Source organism: Panulirus ornatus, chromosome 46 (assembly GCF_036320965.1).
Source record: "Panulirus ornatus isolate Po-2019 chromosome 46, ASM3632096v1, whole genome shotgun sequence".
Classification (NCBI taxonomy): Eukaryota; Metazoa; Arthropoda; class Malacostraca; order Decapoda; family Palinuridae; genus Panulirus; species Panulirus ornatus.
The window spans coordinates 4,351,728-4,379,227 of record NC_092269.1 but is presented as its reverse complement, the minus strand read 5'-3'; the positions used below and the strand labels follow the sequence as shown (position 1 = coordinate 4,379,227).

The window sequence follows — 27,500 nt, the reverse complement described above, 5'->3', positions numbered from 1 at the left end:
AATATCTTAATTTGCATATGATTTATTCAACTCGCCTTCTAAACGAACTCACTGTACAGAGTGGAAACTGTTTCCTATAATCGTGTTTACTGTCTCCTCATCGACATACCTCAGTCGACCTATCGACAGTTTGAATTACTACTCCCCTTAAGGCACGAGATACAGCCAATTTGCATATGTGTACATACGTATACATACCGTGGTGTGTAGGTGAGGTTGTCACCTAACAGGCAATGGACTAAGGCGGCTTGCTGTAGCTTGGGAAACATGCTGTGTGAGGCGGGTGGGTGAGTGAGTGAGAGAGGAAGCACAGGTGTGGTAAATGTGGTGAGTTTCTCACATATGGCCGGCTTCCTCCTGACACAAAATGATCAAAATAATAATACTACTCTTGTCGGGGGTCTGTCTGTCTGCCTGTCTCTCTCTCCCTATCACCACGACCGTCTGTCTGTCTCTCTCCCTATCACCACCACCGTCTGTCTGTCTCTCTCCCTATCACCACCACCGTCTGTCTGTCTCTCTCCCTATCACCACCACCGTCTGTCTGTCTCTCTCCCTATCACCCCCACCGTCTGTCTGTCTCTCTCCCTATCACACCACCGTCTGTCTGTCTCTCTCCCTATCACCCCCACCGTCTGTCTGTCTCTCTCCCTATCACCACCACCGTCTGTCTGTCTCTCTCCCTATCGCCACCACCGTCTGTCTGTCTCTCTCCCTATCACCACCACCGTCTGTCTGTCTCTCTCCCTATCACCACCACCGTCTGTCTGTCTCTCTCCCTATCACCACCACCGTCTGTCTGTCTCTCTTTTCTCTCTCTCTCTCTCATCACCATCATACACTGAGGACATTCAAAGGGAAGCTTTGTAAAAATCTCGACCCCAAACGTCAGACAGTTATTCTGGCCCCCCCACACCACAACACCACCTCCTCCTCCTTGCTCCTCCTCCTCCTCTCCCTCCTCACCACCTCACGCGAGCGGTCCCGGACTTGAAGCTATCTCCCCTCCAAGACCAGTTTTCAGAAGGTCTATTGTAGCCGGCAGACCCCCAAGGGGTTGCCCCGGCCGAGCCAGCCAGCCTCTCTCTCTCTCTCTCTCTCTCTCTCTCTCTCTCTCTCTCTCTCTCTCTCTCCCGAGGCTTGGTAACTGGCTGGGCCCCCACGGGACTTGATGACGTCCCGTCACCTTACACATCCTCCCACACCACAAGAGCTTCGTAAAATGAAGTGACATTAACTCTCCATCATCGAGAGGGGATTAAGGGGGGATTACAGAGCGACTGGGGGTGAATCATGACACATAGGGGTGATAATGCGTATAACACTATCATCATCAAGCAAGTGGATCTCCTCTCTCTCTCTCTCTCTCTCTCTCTCTCCGACACCGAGGCGCCGGGGACCGCTTGCTTGCAGGCGCAAGCGGAGGGAGGAGTAGGGTGGTGTGGTGTGGGTAGCGAGAATGAGCACCACACACACACACACACACAAATGCATTAATCAAAACGCCAAGAATACGGACCTAAAAAAAAATCTATGGTCAAAACGGTCGTTTAAAAAAATAAAGAACATGGCCAAGTTGATTACGCTCCATAGACGAACTGGGTTTAATACCGACCCTACAAAGACCATCACACTTCACTGCCAACGAACGCCAAACACGTCTTGGAACAACCATCTGTTCGACGCTGCTAGCTGCACGAGAAGAGGTTTTTAAGCCCAGACGACGGCGTTACTTGAAAATAACGAGCGTCGAAAAAACAGTTCGGTCTTCTGTCTCGCTTGTCGTTTAAGCCGTCCGTCTGTCTGTCTGTCTGTCTTGTCTGTCTCTTTCCTTTTAAAAATCGCACACGAGTCTTGTAGAACTTGACCACCAGCACCGGAATGGGTGCCGAAGCTGTCGTGTGGATGGTGTGTGGTAGGTGTGGCGCCACTGGTACCAAGTGCAATACCATGGATAGTGTATGGTACCAAGTGCAATACCATGGATGGAGTATGGTACCAAGTGCAATACCATGCATGGTGTATGGTGCCAAGTGCAATACCATGGATGGTGTATGGTACCAAGTGCAATACCATGCATGGTGTATGGTACCAAGCGCAATACCATGGATGGTGTATGGTACCAAGTGCAATACCATGCATGGTGTATGGTACCAAGTGCAATACCATGCATGGTGTATGGTACCAAGTGCAATACCATGCATGGTGTATGGTACCAAGTGCAATACCATGCATGGTGTATGGTACCAAGCGCAATACCATGCATGGTATATGGTACCAAGTGCAATACCATGGATGGAGTATGGTACCAAGTGCAATACCATGGATGGTGTATGGTACCAAGTGCAATACCATGGATGGAGTATGGTACCAAGTGCAATACCATGGATGGTGTATGGTACCAAGTGCAATACCATGGATGGAGTATGGTACCAAGTGCAATACCATGGATGGTGTATGGTGCCAAGTGCAATACCATGGATGGCGTATGGTACCAAGCGCAATACCATGGATGGCGTATGGTACCAAGTGCAATACCATGGATGGAGTATGGTACCAAGTGCAATACCATGGATGGAGTATGGTACCAAGCGCAATACCATGGATGGAGTATGGTACCAAGTGCAATACCATGGATGGAGTATGGTACCAAGTGCAATACCATGGATGGTGTATGGTACCAAGTGCAATGCCATGGATGGTGTATGGTACCAAGTGCAATACCATGGATGGTGTATGGTACCAAGTGCAATACCATGGATGGTGTATGGTACCAAGTGCAATACCATGGATGGAGTATGGTACCAAGTGCAATACCATGCATGGTGTATGGTACCAAGTGCAAAACCATGCATGGTGTATGGTACCAAGTGCAATACCATGGATGGTGTATGGTAAAAAGTGCAATACCATGGATAGTGTATGGTACCAAGTGCAATACCATGCATGGTGTATGGTACCAAGTGCAATACCATGGATGGCGTATGGTACCAAATGCAATACCATGCATGGTGTATGGTACCAAGTGCAATACCATGATGGTGTATGGTACCAAGTGCAATACCAAGCATAGTGTATGGTACCAAGATGCAATACCATGCATGGTGTATGGTACCAAGTGCAATACCATGCATGGTGTATGGTACCAAATGCAATACCAAGCATGGTGTATGGTACCATGAATGGTGTATTGGTGTACTGTCATAACTGTGACGCCATGAATGGGACAGCTCCAAATGCGGCGTCACACCGGGTCTATCACTAAACCCGTAACGCCGCGCATGGCCCGTGACGCTCTGCATGGCCCGTGACGCTCTGCATGGCCCGTGACGCTCTGCATGGCCCGTGACGCTCTGCATGGCCCGTGACGCTCTGCATGGCCCGTGACGCTCTGTATGCCCGTGACGCTCTCTGTACAGCGCTGGGAATACAGGCATACAGATACGGGAGCAGAGAGAGAGAGAGAGAGAGAGAGAGAGAGAGAGAGAGAGAGAGAAGAGAGATTTAAAACCCCAATAAGCCTTAATGGTTAATTCTGTACTCGGTACAGACGTGTCCACCCCCCCCACTATATCTGCTAAATACAGAACACAAGAGAGCTGTCTCTGTGTTCTCTGTCGCAACTGGCAGTGGACGGCAAAGCTGATGGGTACCAGATGAGAGGGGAGAGGGGCTGGGCTGTGTAGGAAACCGGAACAAGCCTGGTTTGTGGGTGTGAGGAGGGTGTGACTGAGTTGCTTGGGAGGGGAGAGAGAGAGAGAGAGAGAGAGAGAGAGAGAGAGAGAGAGAGAGAGAGAGAGAGAGAGAGAGAGAGAAGGATATTATGACGAATACATGGGAAGGACAGGTGACAGAAGACCCGATGGTCTATGACGAGGTTGTTGTGCACTTCGTGTGTTCTGGTTGGGAGGGTGTCGAAGCGTGTGCATCCAGCGAGAAAATACATACAATACAGGAAAGCGGTTCATACATACGTAGAGTAGAATGTGTATATTGAGGAATAGGAGCACCATGAATGTTTTGGGTAAGGTGGGGGTGAGGTATGAAGGTCTGTGGACAAGGGGACGAAGAGAAACATACATGGCATTTGGTACCCTACGATACGAGAGGGGTATGGGGTATACGTACCAAGATGGCACCGCTGCGTACCTCCTCGCTGTACCGTTCTCAGGGGAAGTTCCGACGCGGTCAGTCCATGTACCCCTACTGCAACGTGCACAGGGGAGGCACTGGTGTGTTCCCCCCACCTCACGATCTCTTCTCCTCCGCCACAGAACTCGACCTGTGGGGATACATCAATGTCACTTGAGACGAAGGCAATCCTCGAAATAAAAAGCCAAAAGGGGGTTAAATGTAAGTTCAACGTAAACAAGCGACGTACGACTGCGTGGAGTCAATAGAGTACATAGAGCGTCTCCTGATGGACGTAGCATGTGGTGTGAGCTGGGTAATATACATACACAGGATGTGGAGTAAGCTGGTTTCGTGAGCGCGTGTTCTTGACCTCTGTACGTACCTATCTGTTCTGTAACAGGGAGTAGGGAGCCTTAACACTCGAGGGAGGCCCCAATTCTTGAATTTTTTCCCCCCAATCAATAACCTATTCACACTTTCGTATTCTGTCAATATTTACTGTTATCTCATTCGCCAGTCACGCTTATACCATAAAAGTACAGACTTCCATCTTTATTTCAGTAAGTTTCTCGCTTATTTTCAAATCATGTCCTCGGGTCCTCTATTCCCGACATCTTATGAAGAACTGTTCACTATCTACATTTAGGAATCTCCTTTAAAATCTTAGGAGGTTGTGATCAGGTCACCCCTTACCCATCTCTCTTCCAGTGTGAGCAATTTTTCCCAGTCTCTCCCCTCAACTCTCAACCAGATTTGTAGCCCTCCTCTGGACCTTCGATATTTAACTCTGCACTCCTTACGATGCAGCGGCCAAACCTGGGAAGCATACTCTTGTCTAGCTAATGTAAGGCTGTGAACAGCTTGCTGAATATTCCCCTCCTCCGTATATAACTCTAGTGCTACTCTGGTATCTGCTAGACGACAGCTTTTTGCTGGTCTTCTTATTCCCTCAAAGAGGAGAATCTGGCGAGGAGTGACTTGACTTCTTCTACAGACTCCATCCCCTCAATTACCAGAGCCCGCTGAGGCTGGCGATGGGGATGCTATGAGCGACATGGCCTTGTAGAGCGTGGAGGGAGGGAGGGAGGGAGGCTAGCGTTTGGCACTGACGACTGGCAGCGTGGAAAGGTTGAAGGGTACAAACCTGGGGCCATGATGCACTCTAGGAGTACAGTGTTGAGGTACTCACGTGTGCAGAGCGTCCGGGATGGGTCAGTGAGTTTACCAGCGGAGAGGGAGAGAGTTCCTTAGGGGTGTTGTAGATGTGGCAAGTGGATCTAAGGAGGGGAGGTCTGGTGTGTGTAGAGGGTTTGGTACGTGGAGTACCTCGGTTGTGGGAGGATGCTTATGTAGATGTGTGGATCATGTGTTCATGTGGACGAGGTAGGGTGAGACGATTTGAAAGTGATGCTCAGCTGGTTCCAGCTAACCAGGATGGTGATGTCATGTTATAAAACTAGAGCTAATGAAGTGCAATTAACAACAGAGATTATAAGAAATAGATGTGATGATGTCTCATTAACCATACAGAGAATACAGACCTAGAGGTAATGAGGTCTAATTTATTATATATCGCCCTTAATACACACACATATAACAAATTATCAAAAGAATATAAAAAAGGGAAGATCTTTATATCACTAATCAGAAGATTTAATTAATGTAAGTTACAAATAAATCATGGACAAGGTAAAGGCATTACCCAGTTTGTGGAATCAGTAACATAATCAATTACCAAAATCACATACAATGACTAATTACACATAGCATTACATGTACTTAAACAAGAAGCTTATGTTCACTCAAACATCGTAAAACTAAGTTAATTTTTAAACCAGTTTCGCAATGAAAATCAAAGAGGGAGCCAAACTTGTATAACAACAAAGGTACTTATTCTCACTGCTTAACAGCTGCGTTTAACAAGATGGGAGACCAAAGGAAAAATTAAGTCACATTATCCCACAGTAATAGATGGGGCACTGTGTACACAAGGATGTATGGGACTTGTGCAACGGGACTCCTTTTGCACTGGTGAACAACGGCCGTGGAACGCGAAGGATCCGACGCTGAGGAGGACTGGCGTATAGGCAGCGAGATGAGGAAGGTTCGGTCCCCACTGAGGCTATGGTGTGTTGGGGGTGGGGGTGTGTGGCGACGAGAAGCGAATGTGTGCGTGGTTTCGCGAGCGGGAGGATGTAAGGTGTGTGTATGTGTGTGAAGGGGAAAACGTGTACGTGGTCTGCGTGTGCGTGCAGTTAAACGCCTGGTTTATGGAAAGTCGCGATATTGCTTTCGGCCGTCGAAAGTTTGGAGGTTTTATTCATCGCTCACTCGTGCCCACGCCTCGGGCCTCGGTTCAGAAGATACAGAGTGTACAATCGGTCAAATAAGTGATGTCACACACACTGACTCACATATAATATGGTTAGTGAAGGAACTTATTACAATTCGCAATGTATGGGTGCTTATTAGCACCTCTTATCTGCTACGGGTTTGGCGTGCACAAAGAGCCTTTCGCGCGCGTTGAAACTGACGTGTAAACGCCGATACGTGCGATGGGTCCGCTGAGATGTCAGGAGAGTTAGGAGAGTTAGGTGCGTGCAGGCCCTAGCGTGTGTGTGTGGCTGAGGTGTGGTCGCCATGTGGTAGAGTCTGGTCTGGCGGGCCTCGTCGGAGTTCAGACGACCTACAGCTTCATGATGACACTTGTTGTGGCACTCGTAACCACGGTAGGACACCTGTCGTGGTACTACAGCCACGGCAAGGCACCTGTCGTGGACCTACAGCCAAGGTAGGACACCTGTCGTGGACCTACAGCCAAGGTAGGACACCTGTCGTGGACCTACAGCCACGGTAGGACACCTGTCGTGGACCTAGAGCCACGGTAGGACACCTGTAGTAGACCTACAGCTCTAGGACACCAGTCGTTGACTTACAGCTACAGCATGACACCAGTCGTGGACCTACAGCCACGACAGGACACCTGACGTGAACCTACAGCTACATGAGGACACCTGTCGTGGACCTAAAGCCTATAGTAAGACACCTGTCGCTGACCTACAGTACGAAACGCGCCCTGAATCTACAACACGACAGTTGTCGTGGTGCACCAAGCCTCACGCGACACGAGGCACCTGAGGCAGAGAACGACAACCACGACTACACAGATTTTCAATGGTACATTTCGAACACCCACCAGCCAGCACCTTGTGGACTGTGGAACCCAAGAGAAAAATGACCCCCAGTCTCTATGAAACTGGCTATTCCGCTAATCACCTCAACTACATCCATCAACAACTTGTTCCTCCCTACATTCAACTCCTGATCACACGCCCACTCGAATCCTTATCACCTGTATTTTTCTTTAATCTTCTCAACCATCCTCATCGCCAACCTGTTGCTCATGATCCATTCAACCACCGAAGCCAGACTATCTACCATTCACGGTCTCAATAATTCTCACAAGGCACAATACATAGCACTAACTTAAGAGAGTCAAAAGAGCCTGGCTTTCACCTCCACGCCATACAAGCATCGAAGGTACCACCACCACCACACTGACAAGCGAAACGTGACCTAAAACAACAAAGATGTCCAGCAAGAGGGGGGGAAAAAACATACTAAAAAAAATAAAATAGCTACTGATTAATAGGGTTTTGTTCTTGCGAACCCCAGACGAAGCGACACCTGGGTACACATATCACAGAGATAGAGAGTAATCTCTGAAGGGTTTACATCCCATGAATATATACACACGTATGTCCACTGGCCTGAATACCTACTCAAATATATTTGGGTCACGGAATCCCGGAGAGCAGTTATTCGGGCTACCGGACCCAAGGCTCTACCCAGGTGAATAAATCATAGTGCCAAGCATTTACATAAAAAAAGAAAATAACGAAAATAAATACAAATATCTAAATAACGAAAATAAATACATATATCTAAATACCGAAAATAAATACATATATCTAAATAATACTGCAACAGAAAACCTTGTATAATACATCAAGTATAAAACTATAACCAATTATGATACTAACAATAATGATAATAATAATTGCTATAAAGTATAATGTTATAAAAGCAACCGAGCTAAGACAGAAACAGTAATAACTGGGTAGTGTAATAATAATAATAATAATAATAATAATAATAAATAATAATAATAATAATAACAACAATGAATAATAATCATCATTATCATTACTATTGCTATTATATAACCTTGTTAAGGAGAACCAGCTCGCTGGCTCATCTATTAGCTGGGTCACTGATTGTCTTGGCTGCCTACAAACCCTCTCTCTCTCCCTTGACGACAGCGGAGTCTCAGAGACTGAACGCAGTGTGGACCAGTGACATATTCTTGTACTTTAAAATAATTCCTTTTCACCACATCACAAACCGAATAATAATAATAATGATAATAATAATAATAATGATAATAATAATAATAATAATAATAATATAATAATAATAATAATAATAATAATAATAATAATAATCTTAGTTGAATACATGAGGAACTGGCCCAAGATTTGTTATTTCATAAATCCATCTACTTTTTCCCCTTAAAAAAAGCTTTGGTGGTCCGTGTGCAGAGAAAAAGCTTAGGCTGAGAGCGTTCCAGGCAAGGACATAGGCCCTCACCAAGGCCAAGCTTAGCTTTAAACGAATGGAGAAAAAAAGTAAAGATTAATCTAATATCTAAAGGTGTAAAAACAATATATTTATTTATTTATTTTGCTTTGTCGCTGTCTCCCCCGTTAGCGAGGTAGCGCAAGGAAACAGACGAAAGAATGGCCCAACCCACCCACATACACATGTATATACATACACGTCCACACATGCAAATATACATACCTATACATCTCAATGTACACACACACACACACACACACATATATATATATAATATATATATATATATATATATAATATTATATATATATATACAGACAAATATATATATAAACTATATATATATTTGTGTATATATATATATGTTATATATATATATATATATATTATATATATATATATATATAACACACAAATATATATATATATATAATATATAAACTACCCACACGATAAGGAGCGTTTGGCTTTCTAATCATGTTGAAACTAGAGCGTAATACAATACCAGGATGAATGGAGCCTGACTCACGCCTCCATGGCTGGCTAGGAAGCCAATGCGTTGATACATACTACGGTGCCTTATGTCCGTCGCAAATTCATTTTCGAGGGGAAGTTTGACATGAAGCTTCCTGCGCACTTCCTTGAGGCAACGTGATGTTCCTTTATGACCAAATCCCGTTTTAAATCCCACTTCGATTTCTCTTGGGTTCTCGAATATGATTATCTTAAATAAATAAAGACGATAATCTCATGACATCTACCTCCCACCAATAAAAATACTAGATCACCACTGAAAAAAAGAGTATAAATTACCGCAATGTATGTAAAATGAAAAAAAAAATTACATTTATATATATATAAATAACACTTGTATAATAATCACATGATACACCAACCAATGCCATACATACATGCTTGCCTCACGGGGAAGTCTATTGCCAAAACAGGGAACGTATCTGGGGCCAACAAACCTTCACCAACGTCGCACATGGGCAGCACGTCTGTTATTCATTAACAACCCCCCCGAGGCTTACACACAGAGGGTACCATCATGTCCTTGCACCCTTGGATGCCCGGTCAATACACACCTCATCAATGCGACATTACGAAACTCCTCGCATCACGAAATTTCCCTCCTCAGTCTAACTCTTACTTAGTCGCCAAGGTTGCTGCTCCACATCGACCAGTTCTTGGAGTCATGATCATTCACGAACTCAATACAGCCACCCCAAAAATAATACTCCCTCGAAGACAAATATCTTACGGGCGAAATAAAAGGCGATTTATTTACATAACATTAAGCGTTAGCAGATGGGGCAGCCTCCTGCCAAGGGTAAGGTTCATGAATCACCTTCAACAAATTACGACACGGATGTAAGACAAGCAATCCTCGTGCCCAGGGTGACTTAAATCAATCGGTGTATGTCCGAGAACCGGTCACGCACTCGAGAGATTCTGTATAAACAGACGAGACGAAAATGGCCACCGTTGTAAACTGCATCGCAAATCAAAGGGACGTACGTAACGCCGCTACGTCACGGTGCAAGCCAGACAATTACGACACAAGCACGGACGGACGTAGCCTCATTTCTAATTTCACGGTTGGCGTCGATATAAAACGAGAGAGAGTAAACGTTATGTCGCTTAAAACTCTTACGAACAAGGCGAAGTGCAGTGTATGCTGACTAACACACACCCCAGGATTAGAAAGCCACTGAATACGGTGTCCTATAATTGGAAAGGATAGAAAAGGATGCTACGTTCATCCCACAAAGACACTGGAGACGGTGGTACTCTCCACGCCAGTGTAACTTTACCCAACGCGACCTGCATTGAGAGACGGCCTAGCTCACGTCGCAACACCCGGCAACAATCCCACACACACACACACACACACACACACTGCAAAGCCAGCGGTGTTCTACACGTAAATAATCGCTAAAAAGGGAAACTCGAGATTGGAAACAAACTCTGCAGGCTTGCAACTATCCGCCACTGTCTCTATAAACAAAGATCAAACACAGGGCTTAACGAGATAAGGCAAAGACATACCATACCAGTGGCTTTTACAGGTAACTTAAAGGCAAAACAAAAAAGACAGACGATATGACAAAACTAAAAGAATAATAATGCACTGAAGTATTCTATCAAGGCAAAATGAACTTCGTCTCCAAAACACAAGGGACACATTCTATTCCCCTCATCAATACATCATATTCCTTGGTGGCCCAGACCCTAGTCAAGTCTAAGGTCCCTTCAGAGACCTAGTGAGGGGTGGCGTCAAGCAGTAAATCTTCCACCAACGAATCTCATCCCCCAATTAACTCCTCACCAAAACTAAAGTATCCCTCCTAAATTCTGTGCCGTCGCAACTCACAACTACTATGTGTTACATTATCGTCGTCTGCTTACGTCAGCCCAGTATGAAGCAATCTGTCACTATCTACCACCACTGTTGACATTCTACCACCATCACAACAATGGCGTATGCCCAACAAAAGCCACTGGCTGCTGCTACACCCCTTTAGCAACGTCGTCCTCCAATGACCTCATCCACCGTCGGTTACTCCCCAACGAGTTTCATCTCTGCGCATACCACTACCTTTCTCGAAGTGCGTAATGAGTTACCAATCGAGTGGTGGAATCGGCCGAAGGCACCACATCTTTGTTCGCCTTGTATGCATGGCGCGAGAAAGAGGGGGAGTGGGTGGTGGCAGCTGAAGGCGACGCGTCATGAGTCAGCCACGGACGAGCGGCGTTGTTGCCAAGCTCGCCAACCCGATTACATAAGAGAGGCGCCTGCCTCACTTTATTTCCCAGGATAAGTCGTGTATCTTGGTGGCTTCAGTAGCAAAGACCCCCAGACTCCCGCGTGTTTCTCTCGAGGTTTGAAGTCAAAGCTTGGTCGGTAATGCGATTACAATTTCTTTAATTACATTACCTCTCGCCTAACACTACTCAGGAAAGACTGGATTAAGTCCAAATACGTAAAACACACAACCTTGCACGATTCTTTCTCCTCTGTGCCTGATCTTATACAATGTTATTTCGTTATCCGTCCAGTATCTAAGTTTGGTAAAGTATACTTACGTTTAGAAGATTTTAGAACTTCAAGTCGTTTATTTCTTTGTCTATCTACGTATAGATAATGTTAGACGAGACTGTAATTTGCCTTTGGATGATATTGCTTGAAGTAGCAGAAGACTAAGCGTCAACTGTAACGTGAGGGATGTTCAACATCCTGGGAAAACTTAAGAGCCCCTCTGCCAAATGCATCCCACTCCAAAGCATCATCAACGGCAACGAACCAAGGTTCAATACCATGCTTCCATCTCCCCGAAGACGTGCCTGCTTGCTGGAATTCCTCGGCAACTTTGAATTTCCAGCAGGAAACTACGTCTGTAGTTCTTCCACCGTGGAATACCTGACGTGGCAACTGCAACATGGAAGGGGGTGGACTTAGGGGGGGACTGAGTGGGGATATCTACTGGGAGTGTGCGTGTTTTGGGCTGCCAGTGAGAGCAGAGTACACACACACACACACACACACAGTGGTGTCCCACATGCAACTTTGTTATTGATCAAAACACTCCTCTCGCCCACTCTCCCCCCAAAAAATATCACAAAGCCTACTCACCCATAACTATTGAAAGAGTGGCGAGAATACAGGGATGACTTCGAAACCCTTTCAAACATTAAGATGGTCTTTGGAAAGTGAGGTTAAAACACGCGAGACTACCAGTGTTGACATCTTCAACCCCGAGGTCGTGCATAGGGGACTCAGTGAGGCTAGTGGACCGGACAGCCTGTAGCTGTGAGGTGGTATATAATGTGACATTTATATTCATCAGTTTAGAAATACAACTCTTAGGTTCTCCAACACATCTTCCTCTATCATCTTAAGATGTAAATACGATTATCAGAACGCCAAAAGATGTTTAAGGATGCTAAATACGATGAAGAGCACCAAAAAGCGTTTTTAAGATACTATATACAGTGGACTAGAGGGTCATAAGGTGTTTTTACAACCAATAAGCTTTGGTCACCCACTGAAATCAACCACTATGGTAAGCAGTGGATAGAACAAACTTAGGACACGACTGTCCAGAAAGCTATTCATGTCATTTCCGGTACTTTGAAAACACCGTCTTGGTCGGTTCTTTGGTTCGCTCGGACGGAAATGCTCAAGCCAAGATGGCCACCTTCTGTATCACACTCACCCTGGGATGTATTACTACTGCCTACTGTTTATAAAACCCCAAAAGCATTTCTGGTTGCCCCAATCCCCAAATGGGATTTGTTTTATAAATAACCAGTAGGAGAACGCGAGAAGTTTCGGAACTACAGGTCAAAATAACCATATCTATCCTCCAAAAGATTATTTTCACTCCCTGAAACAATTACTATTACGTATCGAACTAATAAATCAATTATCACTACTGCCTCTGAATTTAAGAGTTTTCAGCACGATGCCTGGGACTGCTTCTAAGAGTGTCGTACGCATTAAAATTTCCAAGTCAAACTTACACCATAAAGCGTCAACCGTTTTTAAATGAATCAACTAAAGCAAGGCTGACGATTACGTATGCCAGTAATCATAAATAAATAAAAATGACCCACGTATCATCGAGTGATTCACGTAATACACTGTACATCGACCGTTACATAACATCTCCTCACGTGACCCAGCACTGCCGGAGTTCGCTGGCAAACGTTTCGTACGGCATTTTCGCCCACCCCCGACCACGTAATATGGTCCGAATCAAAACATGGTTTTAAACAAAGGACAATGAGTATAAATTGAATACTTATCCCATAATTATCGTTTCTGATATGATAAAATATTTTTTTTATCAATAATACAACCCACAATGTAAAGTATATATTTACTCAAGCCACTTATATAAAGGAAGGCCCCCATCCCGCCCTCAAAGTAATATATGTTTCCGGGTTCATAAAAAAGTGAAGTACTCAGAAAGAACTCGTAGCTCACACTTATTGCTCTTGCTTCCTTAAGATAGACATAGAACGCCCGTCTCTAATACGGTTAACACTTACACACACACAAAGCCTTGAATACTTGAGACTAAACATGCAAATATTCCTAAAATACAAAGGCAGCCATCCACCTGTTGTGTGAAGGCAAAGTTCAAAATATTGGAGGGGGATGGGGTGGCACAAGCACAGAGCTTCCTCCTCGTACTGTGCAAATAGGTAATTACACGTACATAAACAGAATCACAAAGAACAGGTGCACAGAAGTCTGCTTACACCTCCACTGAGCATACAAACGAGACCACGCCAAGCGATATACCTATATACACCCGTCTGTGTTCTGTGTCCTTGAAAATGTGCGTGTATGTGTGTAAGTTTCAGTGTGTTCCTTACTCCGTGCGCGCGTTGTTATCACCCAGTGTGTACATTTAAGTGTATGTATGTATGTGTATGTACAATCTAGTATGTGTATATAACTTTGCCAAGCCTGAAATTCAGCCACGCTTGGCGTCTGCGGCACCCGTCTCCATCGCTCTACCATTACCTCACACCCCGCCACTCGCCTGGCTGCTGCTCCTGCTGTGTGTGTGTTTACCCCCTTTACTTTCACCTCCCGGCTACACCAGCGCAAGGGGTTACTACCCTCCCTCCCTCCAGCGGCACGGAACCCTTGTTGCTACCCAGAGTAACACATCTAGGGAGATGGCAATAAAGTAGAATGGGACAGACTAAACGATTCGCTGATATTAAATGTGTTTGGCAGACGGTCGTATTATGCTTTGTGTGTGTGTGTGTGTGTGTGTGTGTGTATTAATAATTATCTTTATATAAGCTGGTTCCAGTACAGCAGCACTGTGTCAAGATTGTCAAACATACGTTGAGTTGCACTCTGGTAGCCTACCATTTGAACGTTAAGACACCAACAAACAAGACGTGGGTGGGATACAAGTACACCAAACACCTCAATGCACAGTACGTAGGCGGAAATTCTATAGACTGTGGCTCCTGGCTGGCTTTAAAACGGTAACATGTCGACGGGCTTGTATAACTGACGGGGACGTCAGACAAGGTAATTAAGTAACCAACATGGGAGAAGTAACTGACACTCATGAAGTGTACGTAATGTCATCATTGAGAGTGTGTTTCGATATATATATATATATATATATATATATTATATATTATTATATATATATATATATATATATATATACATTTTTTTTTTTTTTTTTTTTGGTTTAAACCATTCTCATTCGTCGCGTGAATAAACACGCCACCACTACTAAATAATAAGGTACAAACAGAAACAAAAAGCTCGGAAAATAAAGTTTTAATAATGTAGAGTGGAATGAAATATTCATTTTACTTGTAAATTCACAAGACCGCATCTGGTAGACAATGCAAGACTCTGTTCCCATTGTTTTTATTCGCATCCTCTACGTAACCAGTGTCGAAAGTGGCACAATTACGACACTAATACATAACTATCACACTTTCTTCCCACTCTTAGCTGGGCAAAGAGGCGTCAGCATCACCAATATTTGTTGGATATCAAATTAGCCACATCCCTCACTACACCCATCAAGGTAAGCCAATAAGTCATTTATATTTAAGCTAATTATTCATGAAGACCAGAGCATATGGTCTCGGGGGGGGGGGGGTTGGTTCATAATAACGTCGTAAGAAAAATGAAAAGAAAAAAAAAAAGAGGCGAACTTTAAGTTCAAGCGTTCTACTTTCCATGGACCGGCTTGAACAGCTTGAGCACGTCGAGGCAACCCATTACTGACCCCGAGCTGTGACTTGGCCCAAAAGGCTTTGCTTACATCATACGTCATGCCATTCAGTCGTGCTGTCGTGCCCTAGGGTCGTACCGTCGTGCTCTTAGACGTCGTAAAGTCGTACTTTAGAGGAATGAACATCCCTTAAACGACTGACTTGGTTTTTTTTGTTGTTAAAGTTCTCTATTTGTCTCAGAAAGGCTCCTAACTTGTGGATGGCTCTCGGGAGCGAAATGAAGGTGTGTTGTGTATTATCCTGGGCGTGTCCATGCCAAACTCCCGACGGCGTTTATCAAACATCTCGGTTGCATAACTTTGACCCAAACAAGCGAAGAAAATGATGGCAGTTTATTCGCCAAATCGCTCACCACCCTCCCGTCGGGTAGGGATTAATGGACGTATTATGCATATGTGGCGGGTAATGACGTGGCGATATAACAAGCTGGCGCGTGGGGGGAGGAGGAGGAGGAGCAGATCGGAACCTTACGTCACGCATTTTGAGCGGCGCGCGCATGTGACGTGGGGTCAGGAGGGTGGAGCCTGCGAGGAGGACTTGATTGGGGAATCGCTTTGGTCCTCACGACCTCAAGCTCGAACTCCCAACTTCATGCACAACACCGCTACTTCAAGGAGGACCTCAGGGGCGAATCACGTGGGATTAAACTTGCACAGGTCTCAGGCGAGGGAATTTGCACTGGATAAATATGTAGAACGGTGTGTGTGTGTAATATATATAATATATATATATATTATATATATATATTATATATATATATATAATATATCAAGATGTTTATATACTGACATTTTTAGGGTAGTTTTTGCAGATAGATAGATAGATAGATAGAGAGAGAGAGAGAGAGAGAGAGAGAGAGAGAGAGAGAGAGAGAGAGAGAGAGAGAGAGAGAGAGAGAAGATGCCTGCTCGCACACTGTTATGCCAAATCTGAAGCAAAATTAAATGTCAATTAGCACTGCCATTATTAGGCTGTCACTCCATGCAGGCCCCCATCATCATTATCATCTCCGTCCTCCTCCATGAACCTTGAGCGCATCTCGACTCTTGACCGGTCGACGACAACCCGGTCCAAATCCTCGCCCTAGCCAACATCTTAAACGTCCATTTCCCCCCCGAAACCCTCACAGCAAAATACACCTTCCCTACAACCACCAACTTTCAGATTACGAGTAAACCACGTCCCCTTCAAATACGTGACAACCCCACCCCCACCCCAAACCCTCTTGAAATATCTGTCCTTATCCAATCAGCTTACACAAGTCTACCCCCTAGCCTAGCTAGACTTGATTGCCTCAGAGAGCAATCCGTGTCTGGAAGCGACCTGGACCTCCCGAATTCGAGGTTAGGCATCCGTGCGGACGTCTGTGGTGGCGTATGCGTAGTCCAGACGCTTTCAAAACCCTGGAACCTTCGTCATACTAACAGAGACGCCTCGAACGTCCATCCCCGGACACTTAGACCTTAAAATAAGGGCCTCCCTGACCCCTGGGGCATCTTCCTCTTAGCAACAGCGCTGAGGGACAACCCCGAAGCCCCATCAGCTGCTCCGGGAACCTCCATCCCCCCTAAACCAATCCCATACAACCACCACCCCCAACCCCACTCTAAACAAGCCCCAAAGACCGAAGGATAAAGATTTCTTCGTCCTAGATTTCGGCCTCGCGTCGCTTGATATGGCCCAGCGATCACCCTTTCTTTGCCTAACCTCGCCGTCAGCTGGCACGTCTACTACGCCCGAGTCAAACAGGAGTGGCCACCTCGCGACTGCTTCACAAGATACTTGGCTACAGCAAAGGCTGAGGAGGTGCGACCATCACTCACGCTGTCTTGAGCGCGGGGCACAATTCTCTCTCTCTCTCTCTCTCTCTCTCTCTCTCTCTCTCTCTCTCTCTCTCTCTCTCTCTCTCTCGTCCTTAACCTGCTCAAGGAGAGTATTCGTAGTACTCTCAAAGGATCATATATTTCGGTGCAGTTTCCCGAGGGAGGGGAAAAAAAAGAAGTATAATATTTCTTCACGAATATTTCATAATAAACTTTCTATTTCTTCTTAAACTCTCATACATGAACAAGTGGTCGTCCACTATGTCTCATAACAGTCATAAGAAAACGGATTGCAGTAACAGAACTCGCGCGGGGGGGGGGGGGGCGCTGACGAAACTGTGAAACGCTGAGGATATTCTGCCATCACGAAGATTCGGGGTAGACGTAGGAAGAGAATATCTGACACTGCAAACGTCAGAGAGAGAGAGAGAGAGAGAGAGGAGAGAGAGAGAGAGAGAGAGAGAGAGAGAGAGAGAGAGAGTGTAGGTGAGGGTCTGTGGGGAGCCGCCAAGTCTTCACGTATGATTACAGAGTCTCAGTCTACCTACTCTCCTCCCCAACAGAGAGGAGAGAGAGAGAGAGAGAGAGAGAGAGAGAGAGAGAGAGAGAGAGAGAGAGAGAGAGAGAGTTCAACCACCGCATGAGGCGAGGGCCTGAAATCCGTGCTGGCGACGGAGCAGCTTACATAACACCCAACATTTTTCCCCTCCATCTTCTTTAACCGTCGTCACCATTACCCATACACACACACACACGTATCATTCTGACGTCGTAATGCAATCATTCTGACGTCGTCATGCGATCATTCTGACGTCGTATCATACGGCGAAGTTATCTTTCAATGCATCACAGGAGCGTCCGTCCCCCATGTTCTGAGTAGATTCTATGCTTATCGAAAATACTCGTGATGTTTACACACACACACACACACCCTCACCTATATGCCAGCCAGGAACATACAAGAACGCCATTCAGCCACAACAAACCCAAATCCATGACGTCTTGAAAGACGTATAAACACAGCGTTGTTAGAAGAAAAAAAAATTGTTTAAACATTTAGTATAGAAAATATGGCTTTTAAAATTTCAAGTACCATTAAAACTAAGACACATGAGGATATATATATATAAAAACAAAAAAGGGAATCGAGAATATAAACACTATAGAGCTCAACCAAAGGACAGACGAAAATAAATATATACATATACGTGTATGTGGGTCAGAGAGAGAGAGAGAGGAGAGAGAGAGAGAGAGAGAGAGAGAGAGAGAGAGAGAGAGAGAGAGAGAGAGAGACGGATGTTATGGATGATAAGCCGACCCCCTACCGCTCCACACTAAGCTTCCGTTTACCAGTTGCTAGGGTTTAACAACCCTACACCACCAACCACAGCTGAGCGTACACACGCCCTGATTAAGCCGCCGCCACGCGTCGCGTTGTCGCAGACGTCGAAACGTAAAGACGGATCAACGTAAGTTCCCGTGCGTCACGTATGAGGTACGTCAACATTAGCAGCGCGTGCGACTGTAATGTATAATACGTTAATGCCGCTGTGGGTGACGGTACGACCTTTGCGCGATGCGATGTCCCGATGGTGGCCAGGCCCGTCAGATGTTGGCTGCGGGTCGTACGTACCGTCGTCTTCAACCCGGCCCGCAAGGTCTCGGCGGCGGCGGCCGCTTGCGGCTACCGGCTGGCTAAACACCGCGGCTGTTCTTCGTCAGCCCGTGACCGCATGCGTCAGCTGGGCGCGCGCGGCCTCGTCCCTCCACGCGTCTCTCGCTGGCTGGCCGCTGCTTCTTAAGACGCACACACCGTGGAGGTTCGAGCGCGCCTCGTTGCAACTCGAGATGTTCCCGAGTCGAACTCCACCCATGACACTCGAAACCTGCATCCCTCCCTCTCCAAACAACCTTACCAGGACCCTCCCTTGATCTCCCTCCTTTACCCATTAGCTCCTGAGCCTGTATTTCCCATTCTGCCACTCCCTAAGCCTCCCTACCTCAGCCTCTCTCTCTCTCTCTCTCTCTCTCTCTCTCTCTCTCTCTCTCTCTCTCTCTCTCTCTCACCTTCCGTATCCCTCAGCCCATCCCCAACTCCCCCTTCCCTCCCACAGGGTCCACGTCATTAAGTACACATCCTTAACCTGAATCACTCGGCCCCTAACTCGCTGCTAGTTCAGGGACGAGCAGACGGCCGCTAGATGGCACTGGCGGAGATACGCAGATAAACAAAACCCGCAGAGAGAGAGAGAGAGAGAGAGAGAGAGAGAGAGAGAGAGAGAGAGAGAGAGAGAGAGAGAGAGAGGGTGGATGCAGCCGTGCAGACATACAGACTGTGTGAACTGGGGTCACACAGCGGTCGTTTTGATAAGGAACCCACGGACAGAAGAGGTACAGACATCACGTGCTGAGACAGTACACGTGTTCTAACACCCAGTACAGAATGGACAGATGTGGGGATACGCACAGATGGCGAACCTGCTGTACAGAATGAATAGACAGAACACAAAGGACAGGGGAATGTACATACAGGGAACCTACTGTACAGACAGAACTTGCAGACAGGGGACCTACAGAAAAAGAGGCATAAACGTCTGTCCAGTGACGGGTAAAGGAAAAAAGACGCGGTCTATTCTACGGACGGGAAAGACAAGGTATAGAACCACGGAGACAGAGGGCACACAACGAACAAAACCATCCAAGAAAGGAAGACTTAACGTCCAACAGTCACTTTAAGTCTGGACAAATATATTCACCAGCATCAAAACTATCTAACCTGTTACTCTCTGAACACAAGAGAATCACATTCTGTACCACAATGATTCTAAGTCTTATTAAAGTGGGAAGGAGATGGAAAGAAGAGAAGCCTAAGGAATATGAGTGGAGCGAGATAAGTTAATTCACTTTCCCAACACGAATGTATTATTCCTGCTGGACAGCACGTCAATTATCATAATATACACAGGACTAAATATGGGGTTATCATGTCCACGGTCGTGCAAGCTTTTTTGGTTTAGGTCACTTTTTTTTCTTCTTCTTCCCCACAGTGTGACAGACGTGGTAGTGGATTACCAAGCTCTGAGCTTTATTTCAATGGCTCTTTGCCAGAAACAAACAGAGAGGCAGTCAGGCCACCAACACGCCAGGCACTGAGCGGGTCTGCGGCCAGAGAGAGAAGGAGAAATCTCCTAAAACCACATGACGGACAGGCTTTATCAATTCATCTACTTCAATCGGGGAAGTTGAAAAAAAAAAAAAACCACAACCAAGTATATAAAACCCCAGCACATCAAATCGACAAAATAAACCCTTTTATTCTCGACATTTCCCTAAATATCAAGACCTAAAATCACAAAATACTCATAAACATAATCTGGTTTAACATTTTCTTCTCAAGTCTGTAGCTCATGAGTGTTTACACTGCAATTAAATTCACTTGCAATTACCTCATGACGTAAAGCGGCATCTGTTTAATAAGCATGAGTCGTGAGGATGCTAATTCCACCCTATATAGCGCTGTGCTGTACTTCGTTACAGTCTAGTTCGAGCCCGTGTCCAACACACACAACCATACAACGAAATACATTCCTAATTAACCCATTCGAGGACGACGGGGGTGGGTCGTCGCTGCTGCACCGTCTTCATGATGTGGGTCTGTGGAATCCCACACTCCACGTAAATAGCCCCCACTCACTCACTCCCATCACTTTATATTACAGAAGACGTGTGTCATTGGTATCTCCATATACGTCTTGGGCACATCGCTTGCGTGTGACCAAGTTTCAAAGATCAAGCTGCAACACGCGTGCAGAAGGGGGAGAGGCAAGCGTAGACTGCCCCCCCTCTCTCCAAGACTCTCCAGCCGTCTGTTCCTAACGCCCTACCTACCTCTCCATGAGGCGGACAAATAGGGAGCAAGTGCAAAAACGAGCAATGGTCATATCAGGACACATCCACTCTCTCTCTCTCTCTCTCTCTCTCTCTCTCTCTCTCTCTCTCTCTCTCTCTCTCCTGGTCATGCAAACATCGACACGACCTCGCCACCGGGGTGTGACCTTTCCTCACTCTTGGAAGGGTAAAAACTTCTCATGTGCCGAGCCAATGAGTGGGGTAAATGGGGGCGAGTTTTATGTGGCGTCCGAGAGATGGGGGGGAAAAATGGGGCGATGCGAAATGTCAAAAGGTCGTGGCTTGGGAAGTTACATTTCTTTCTGGGAGAGTGACCTCGGAGGGGGGGGGGGGACCACATACTTCAAGTAAGCAACAGCACCACGTACTGCATCCATATCAACTAAATAACTGCATGCAAAGCACATGAATATTCACGCATGTATTTTCGTACTTTTTCAAGTACGCAAGTGCATGGCTTCCGCAGTACGTTAGCGCTAGAACGCCCTTCCCTTCTAAACACACACACCACACACACACACACACACACACACACACAAAGATCCAACACCAAGACAGACGAACTGGGGAGGCCTAGAAATCATGGAAACTGTCTTTGCCTCGCTTTCTTAACGCTCTGTCTCGCCCATCCCCGCATCTAACCAGCATTCTCTATATTTCCCGACTTTGTGTATATAGACCAGCACCCTAACTATGGATGAGGGTTCCTTTTATCTTTCTTTCCAAGAATCAAATTCTACAAAGTGAAAATGAACTTCAGAAACCACCACCCTCTCTCTCATTTTTTTTTTTCCTGTTTTGATTAGAACTCTCGCTTATCACTGTCTCGGAACTAAGCGGTTGAGGGAATGGCTGGCTGGCCAGGCAGACTCATACGATTATTATTTGCGAGTTAAGGTTAAGAGAGTTTTAAACTCGCGCTGTCCCGTCTCTGAGTTAAGGTTAAGAGAGTTTTAAACTCGCGCTGTCCCGTCTCTGAGTTAAGGTTAAGAGAGTTTTAAACTCGCGCTGTCCCGTCTCTGAGTTAAGGTTAAGAGAGTTTTAAACGCGCGCTGTCCCGTCTCTGAGTTAAGGTTAAGAGAGTTTTAAACTCGCGCTGTCCCGTCTCTTAACATCGTATGTGTACCGCGTCTTTACTCTTCTGTAATGTATGCACACACACACACACACACACACACATACACAACACACACACAATTCAAGTACAGTAAGAAAATATCTTCAACTCCGCCAAAGGTTTTCCGAAGACGAAAGCAAGTAAATAATTAAAGAATCTTGGTTATGTATGGAGTATGTATGTATACATATGTATGTATATACTCAGTTACCAAAAACGTTATTATGATGTATTATCACCAATACAACGGCAATGTCATTACGAAATAAACGCATATCTATTTCCGTAATTCATTCCACCTCTTCGTGCACTTCCGTTTTCTGTACCTCCGAAGACACCAGAGAAAATGGGAAACCACACACAAGCGGGAGCATTCAAAGCCCAACTCTCTCTACCAAAGCTTAAACGCGCCTTGAACCCAACCAGCAGAACATGCATATATCTACGTAGAACAAAAGCTGTTCTCCACCAGGAGAGACATAACATAAATGTTATAAATTGACATAAAAAAAAAAAGGGGGCTAATACAGCAGGCCAACATTTCACGTCATAACACATGTCTATCGCTGGAGAGCTCAGTCTAAACTCAGTCTAAGCTCTGCGTTCTTGCGCGCGCGCGTTTCTCTTTATCAACACGGAGTCTCCTTCCGCCATCTTTCCGCCGCGCAACGCACGCCATCGGAAGATGATGTTGCATATTCTGCGCGTGCGCAGACCCCGCCGGCGCAGGTGGAGGATCAAAACAAACAAGATGGCGGACTTCCACCCCCTCCCCCTCCAAAGAGAGCTCCTCCCTCCTCCTCCCACCCTTCCCGACAGACCCCCCCAAAGCTACCCATTTCGATACTTTGAAACGATGGTGCGCAAACAGTTTTGGTCTGTGGACGGAAGGGGGATTCGGCTTTTTCGAACTAGCGATAGCGCGGTTTATACGCGAAACTAGTCTCTAACGACGATTGTAAGGCTGGATATATACATAGGCGAGGTTCGTGAGAGGCTGTATGAATCGCAAAACCGTGGCGCAGGCTTACAGAAAAATAAAACTGCGTTAGAGGGAGGCCAAGGAGAGAGAGAGAGAGAGAGAGAGGAGAGAGAGAGAGAGAGAGAGAGAGAGAGAGAGAGAGAGAGAGAGAGAGAGAGAGATAACAGAAAGCGAACGGACAGAGACGCAAGACAGAAATGATAATCATATTAGAGACGCGACCACACCCCCCCACTAGTGTGAAAACTCTCTCCCCGTACTCACAAAATATAAGGATAAGTAACACACACACACACACAACACACACACACACACTTTAGCTACAGGTGCTTACATCAAGGTTAAGCCAAACGGCATGGCCAAGCGCTTATAGACAGACGTGCTTTCAAATATTATGTTAGAGATGGCGGGGGTCGTGTGCATGTGTGTGAACTGAAGTCCATCCAGCAAGCCACGTATGGGCGACGCACGCATCAAGTACAAAGCTAATGTGGGCAGTACGACCGTGTGTGTGTGTGTGTGTGTGTGTAGAGGAGTACCTCATACAATCAAAATCCTTAAATATACACATCATTCATCCAATCATCTCAATTCTACGCCATCAGCAAAGGTAATTACAATATCGCACACATTAATCTAAAATAATTCACAAAACACCAATGCACCAAAGCCTTGAAAAAAATTAGCATGAGGTTAATTACTCTATGATTTAATAACGTCAGGGGAAATCATGATCTCACAACATCTGGCATCTTTACACACCCTCCCCCACCAAACCACCAGTGTTACCACCAACACAGACGCGAACACACCTTGCAATGTGTCCTTTCGGCGTTGCCAACAACAAGGGTTAGTTACCACAAACACACACACACACACACACACACACTTGAGTGTTATTGCAGCTAATACGCTCCCCTCCAACCCCCCTTTCCTTCCTCTGCAGGCGTCATGCCCTAACGAATGCAATCAATGTAATTCCAAATGTAATTCCTGCTTTTTGCTTTCACGCCTGGTTTTTCGTGAAGAGCCTTAGCAGGGGAGACCGTTCGTTTAATATAATCCTAAAATTACATTAAAACATCCATTAGACGGAAGAGAACTGATCTGGTAATTACATTGTACCATTAACGAGAATTTATTGAATTACATTTACCGTATATAATGGACGGAAATTAAGGAATCCAGGTATTTCTTAAAAGCTCAAAATTACTTTAGAGAATCGAAAGGGAAACATTGACAAGTCCGTAAAATGCCATCGCCCAAAAGACCTAATACCTTAGGACCCCCCCCTCCCGCCCTTACCGCTACCCTACACAAATGCGTATATATTTTTTTTTTTCAAACTATTCGCCATTTCCCGTATCAGCAAGGTAGCGTTAAGAACAGAGGACTGGGCCTCTGAGGGAACATCCTCACCTGGCCCCCTACTCTGTTCCTTTTTTTGGAAAATTAAAAAAAAAAAACAAGGGAGGAGGATTTCCAGCCCCCCGCTCCCTCCCCTTTTAGTCGCCTTCTACGACACGCAGGGAATACGTGGGAAGTATTCTTTCTCCCCTATCCCCAGGGATATATATATATATATATATATATATATATATATATATATATATATATATTAATATATTATATATATATATATAAACCCCCCCCCCCGTACGCATTACACGCCCCCATCCGCTGACCGAGAGGGCTTGTGTACGTGACGAGGACCACGCCAGCCCTCTCTTCACCGTGTGTTGGTATCCTGCGTTCACAATGTACTAGCCAGCAGGCAACCTGCCACAATTTACGCCCTCCGAGATGATATACGGGGTCGCAGTGACGTCAATCGTGAACCACATCTCGTACGCAGACAAGTGTGACGCAAGTATTTATTCACATACCCTGAGGTTATATATATATATATATATATATATATATATATATATATATAATATATATTATATATATATATATATCACATAATCCCCTCCAACAGCAAGGACTCGAACCCGGGGCATTAAGTGTGCTATGTAAATGCGCGTTCATATACTGACCACACAACACCCCCGGGAATCGAACCCCTCTCCATTTCTGTGCAAAGCCAGGTAGCCCAACTCCCAGGTCACGCATCTTTTACGAGGTGGGCAATACCGTCGCCGCTCAAGCTTATCGTCGCCGCTCAAGCTCTTTTTAAGGGTTCGAAAAGACACTTCAATTGCCTCCCAAGAGGCATTAAGGCAATGTGTACATTATCTCGTGTCGTGAGCACACGTCTGATGCAAACAACAACAATCTAACACCATATCCCGAGGTGGATCGATCGAACCCTGATCCTCCTGTGCGTGGCAGCCAGAGGTGTCCTGCTGACCAGACCACGTAACCACGAGGGCACGACCCCTTTGTGAGCACTGCAGGTCGACCCCTGAGAATAGGGAGGGAGGGAGTGAGGCAGGTAGGGAGATAGCCTTTCACCTGACCCTCATGAACCAGACCAAGATGACGAGAAACCACCATTTAAAGACAACAAAGGCCATTAATGCCACCCTTAAATGGTCACGGGACTTTCTGGGACATCGCGGGACGACGGTATGGCTCTGTCTAACAGAAGAAGACGAGGAAGAGACGGGGGACAACAGAAAGACAGAAGCCACAGTCCCCGTCGTAAGCGTTGCGACACGCGCGTGCGGCCGATCTCTTGCCTCCCTCCCCCTCAAAAAAAAACACCCAATCAGGTGAAAGGGTGTGGGTGCGCGTGGTATAGGTGGCCTAAGCTGGCACAGCAACGACGGGTGACGGGTGACCCAAGATACAATCAGGGTGGTGGGTGCTCGGTGGTGGTGGCAGCCATAGAGTGGGTCCCAGTGAAGTGACAGCAAGGGGCTAGTTATATCCCCCCACAACCACGTCGCCTGGATACAACAACCCAGGCGACAGATGCACGCGAGGCGGCGCCCTCCGTCCCTCGACAACCCACAACCACCACCACCACCACCCTCTCCCACTGTCTACTCCTATAAAACAATTGAAGACACACACGAGCAGCGACCTCCAGACTCACTCTCCAGCTTGAATTCATCAAAAGAACTATAAGTGTGACCAACACATCAATTATATTTCTCCCCTCGGGTCCAGAGGGCGACTGAGAACAGGGCGATCTGACCAATAGCCACCCAGTTCTATTACTCTATACCACGGAATACGTGGTCTAAGGGCTGCTACCCTCCCTTTCTTTTTTCTTTTGGGTAGAAGCCAAATCTTGCTACGAGCCAGCCACTCTCTAAACCTCCCGGGGTTAATGACAGGGTCAGTCTAACAGCACAGCGCGACCTGCCGGGCTAATGCAATGAGAGTAAGCCACCTTAACCTTCTAGGCTACTTCGGTAAGGCTACCCGCCCGGGCTACTGTGATGGACACAATACAAACACGTCCGACAGCCCAGGACCCACGTCCGACAGCCCAGGACCCACGTCCGACAGCCCAGGACGCCAGTCGGTGACACGGGGCTTGTACACGTTCGGCGTTACCAAAAGCGGTTGTAAACCAGATGGAGATTAGATGAAGGGTGGTGGGTACCAATGAATGTGACCCCGAATCAGAGCAGAGGGAAGCATATTTTAAGATGACAAGATGAGAGTATATTTGATCATCTTTTAAAAGACACTCTTTCCTTCTCGTAAACATGGGATCATAAGCACCTCTTTCTAACATTTCAACTTTTCACAACACAACCATGTCATTACTATGAACCTCTCACGACGTTTGATCACTTTCAGTGTGTTCTTACACCACAGTGGTCTGTTAAGGATCCAAATCAAGGGGAGAATGCTTCTGTAACAGAGTGTTCAAATGGAAAATACATCTAAATTTCTAATTCAGACTCGTCCAACCATCTTCTGCAAAGACCGAAGGAAATGTTGAAGTTGCTCGACGAGCGTTCATTAAAATACCTCTGATTTAATTATGCTACATCCATTCATAATGAGAATTGAATCATACTACTTTTACTGTCCTCCAGCAGATAACCTTCGTCAGGTCTTCTGTTATCTGGCTTTCCCATGTACTCCCATACACACTTTAAATCGTCACCCTTCGGGACTGCTACAATACGAAAAAGAT

The 27,500-nt window shown here is 46.0% G+C and overlaps 1 protein-coding gene across 4 annotated transcripts in view; it reads right to left on the bottom strand.

The window, feature by feature from the left end:
- The window catches only part of LOC139763088 (uncharacterized), a 163,923-nt gene that overhangs the window by 16,638 nt on the left and 119,785 nt on the right, over positions 1 to 27,500 (bottom strand). For all 4 annotated transcript variants that reach the window (XM_071688710.1, XM_071688713.1, XM_071688715.1 and 1 more), the window contains one exon: positions 4,129 to 4,282. In XM_071688710.1, the coding sequence (XP_071544811.1) occupies positions 4,249 to 4,282 (34 nt within the window). In that variant the 3' untranslated portion in view covers positions 4,129 to 4,248. The remainder of the gene's footprint in view (positions 1 to 4,128; positions 4,283 to 27,500) is intronic.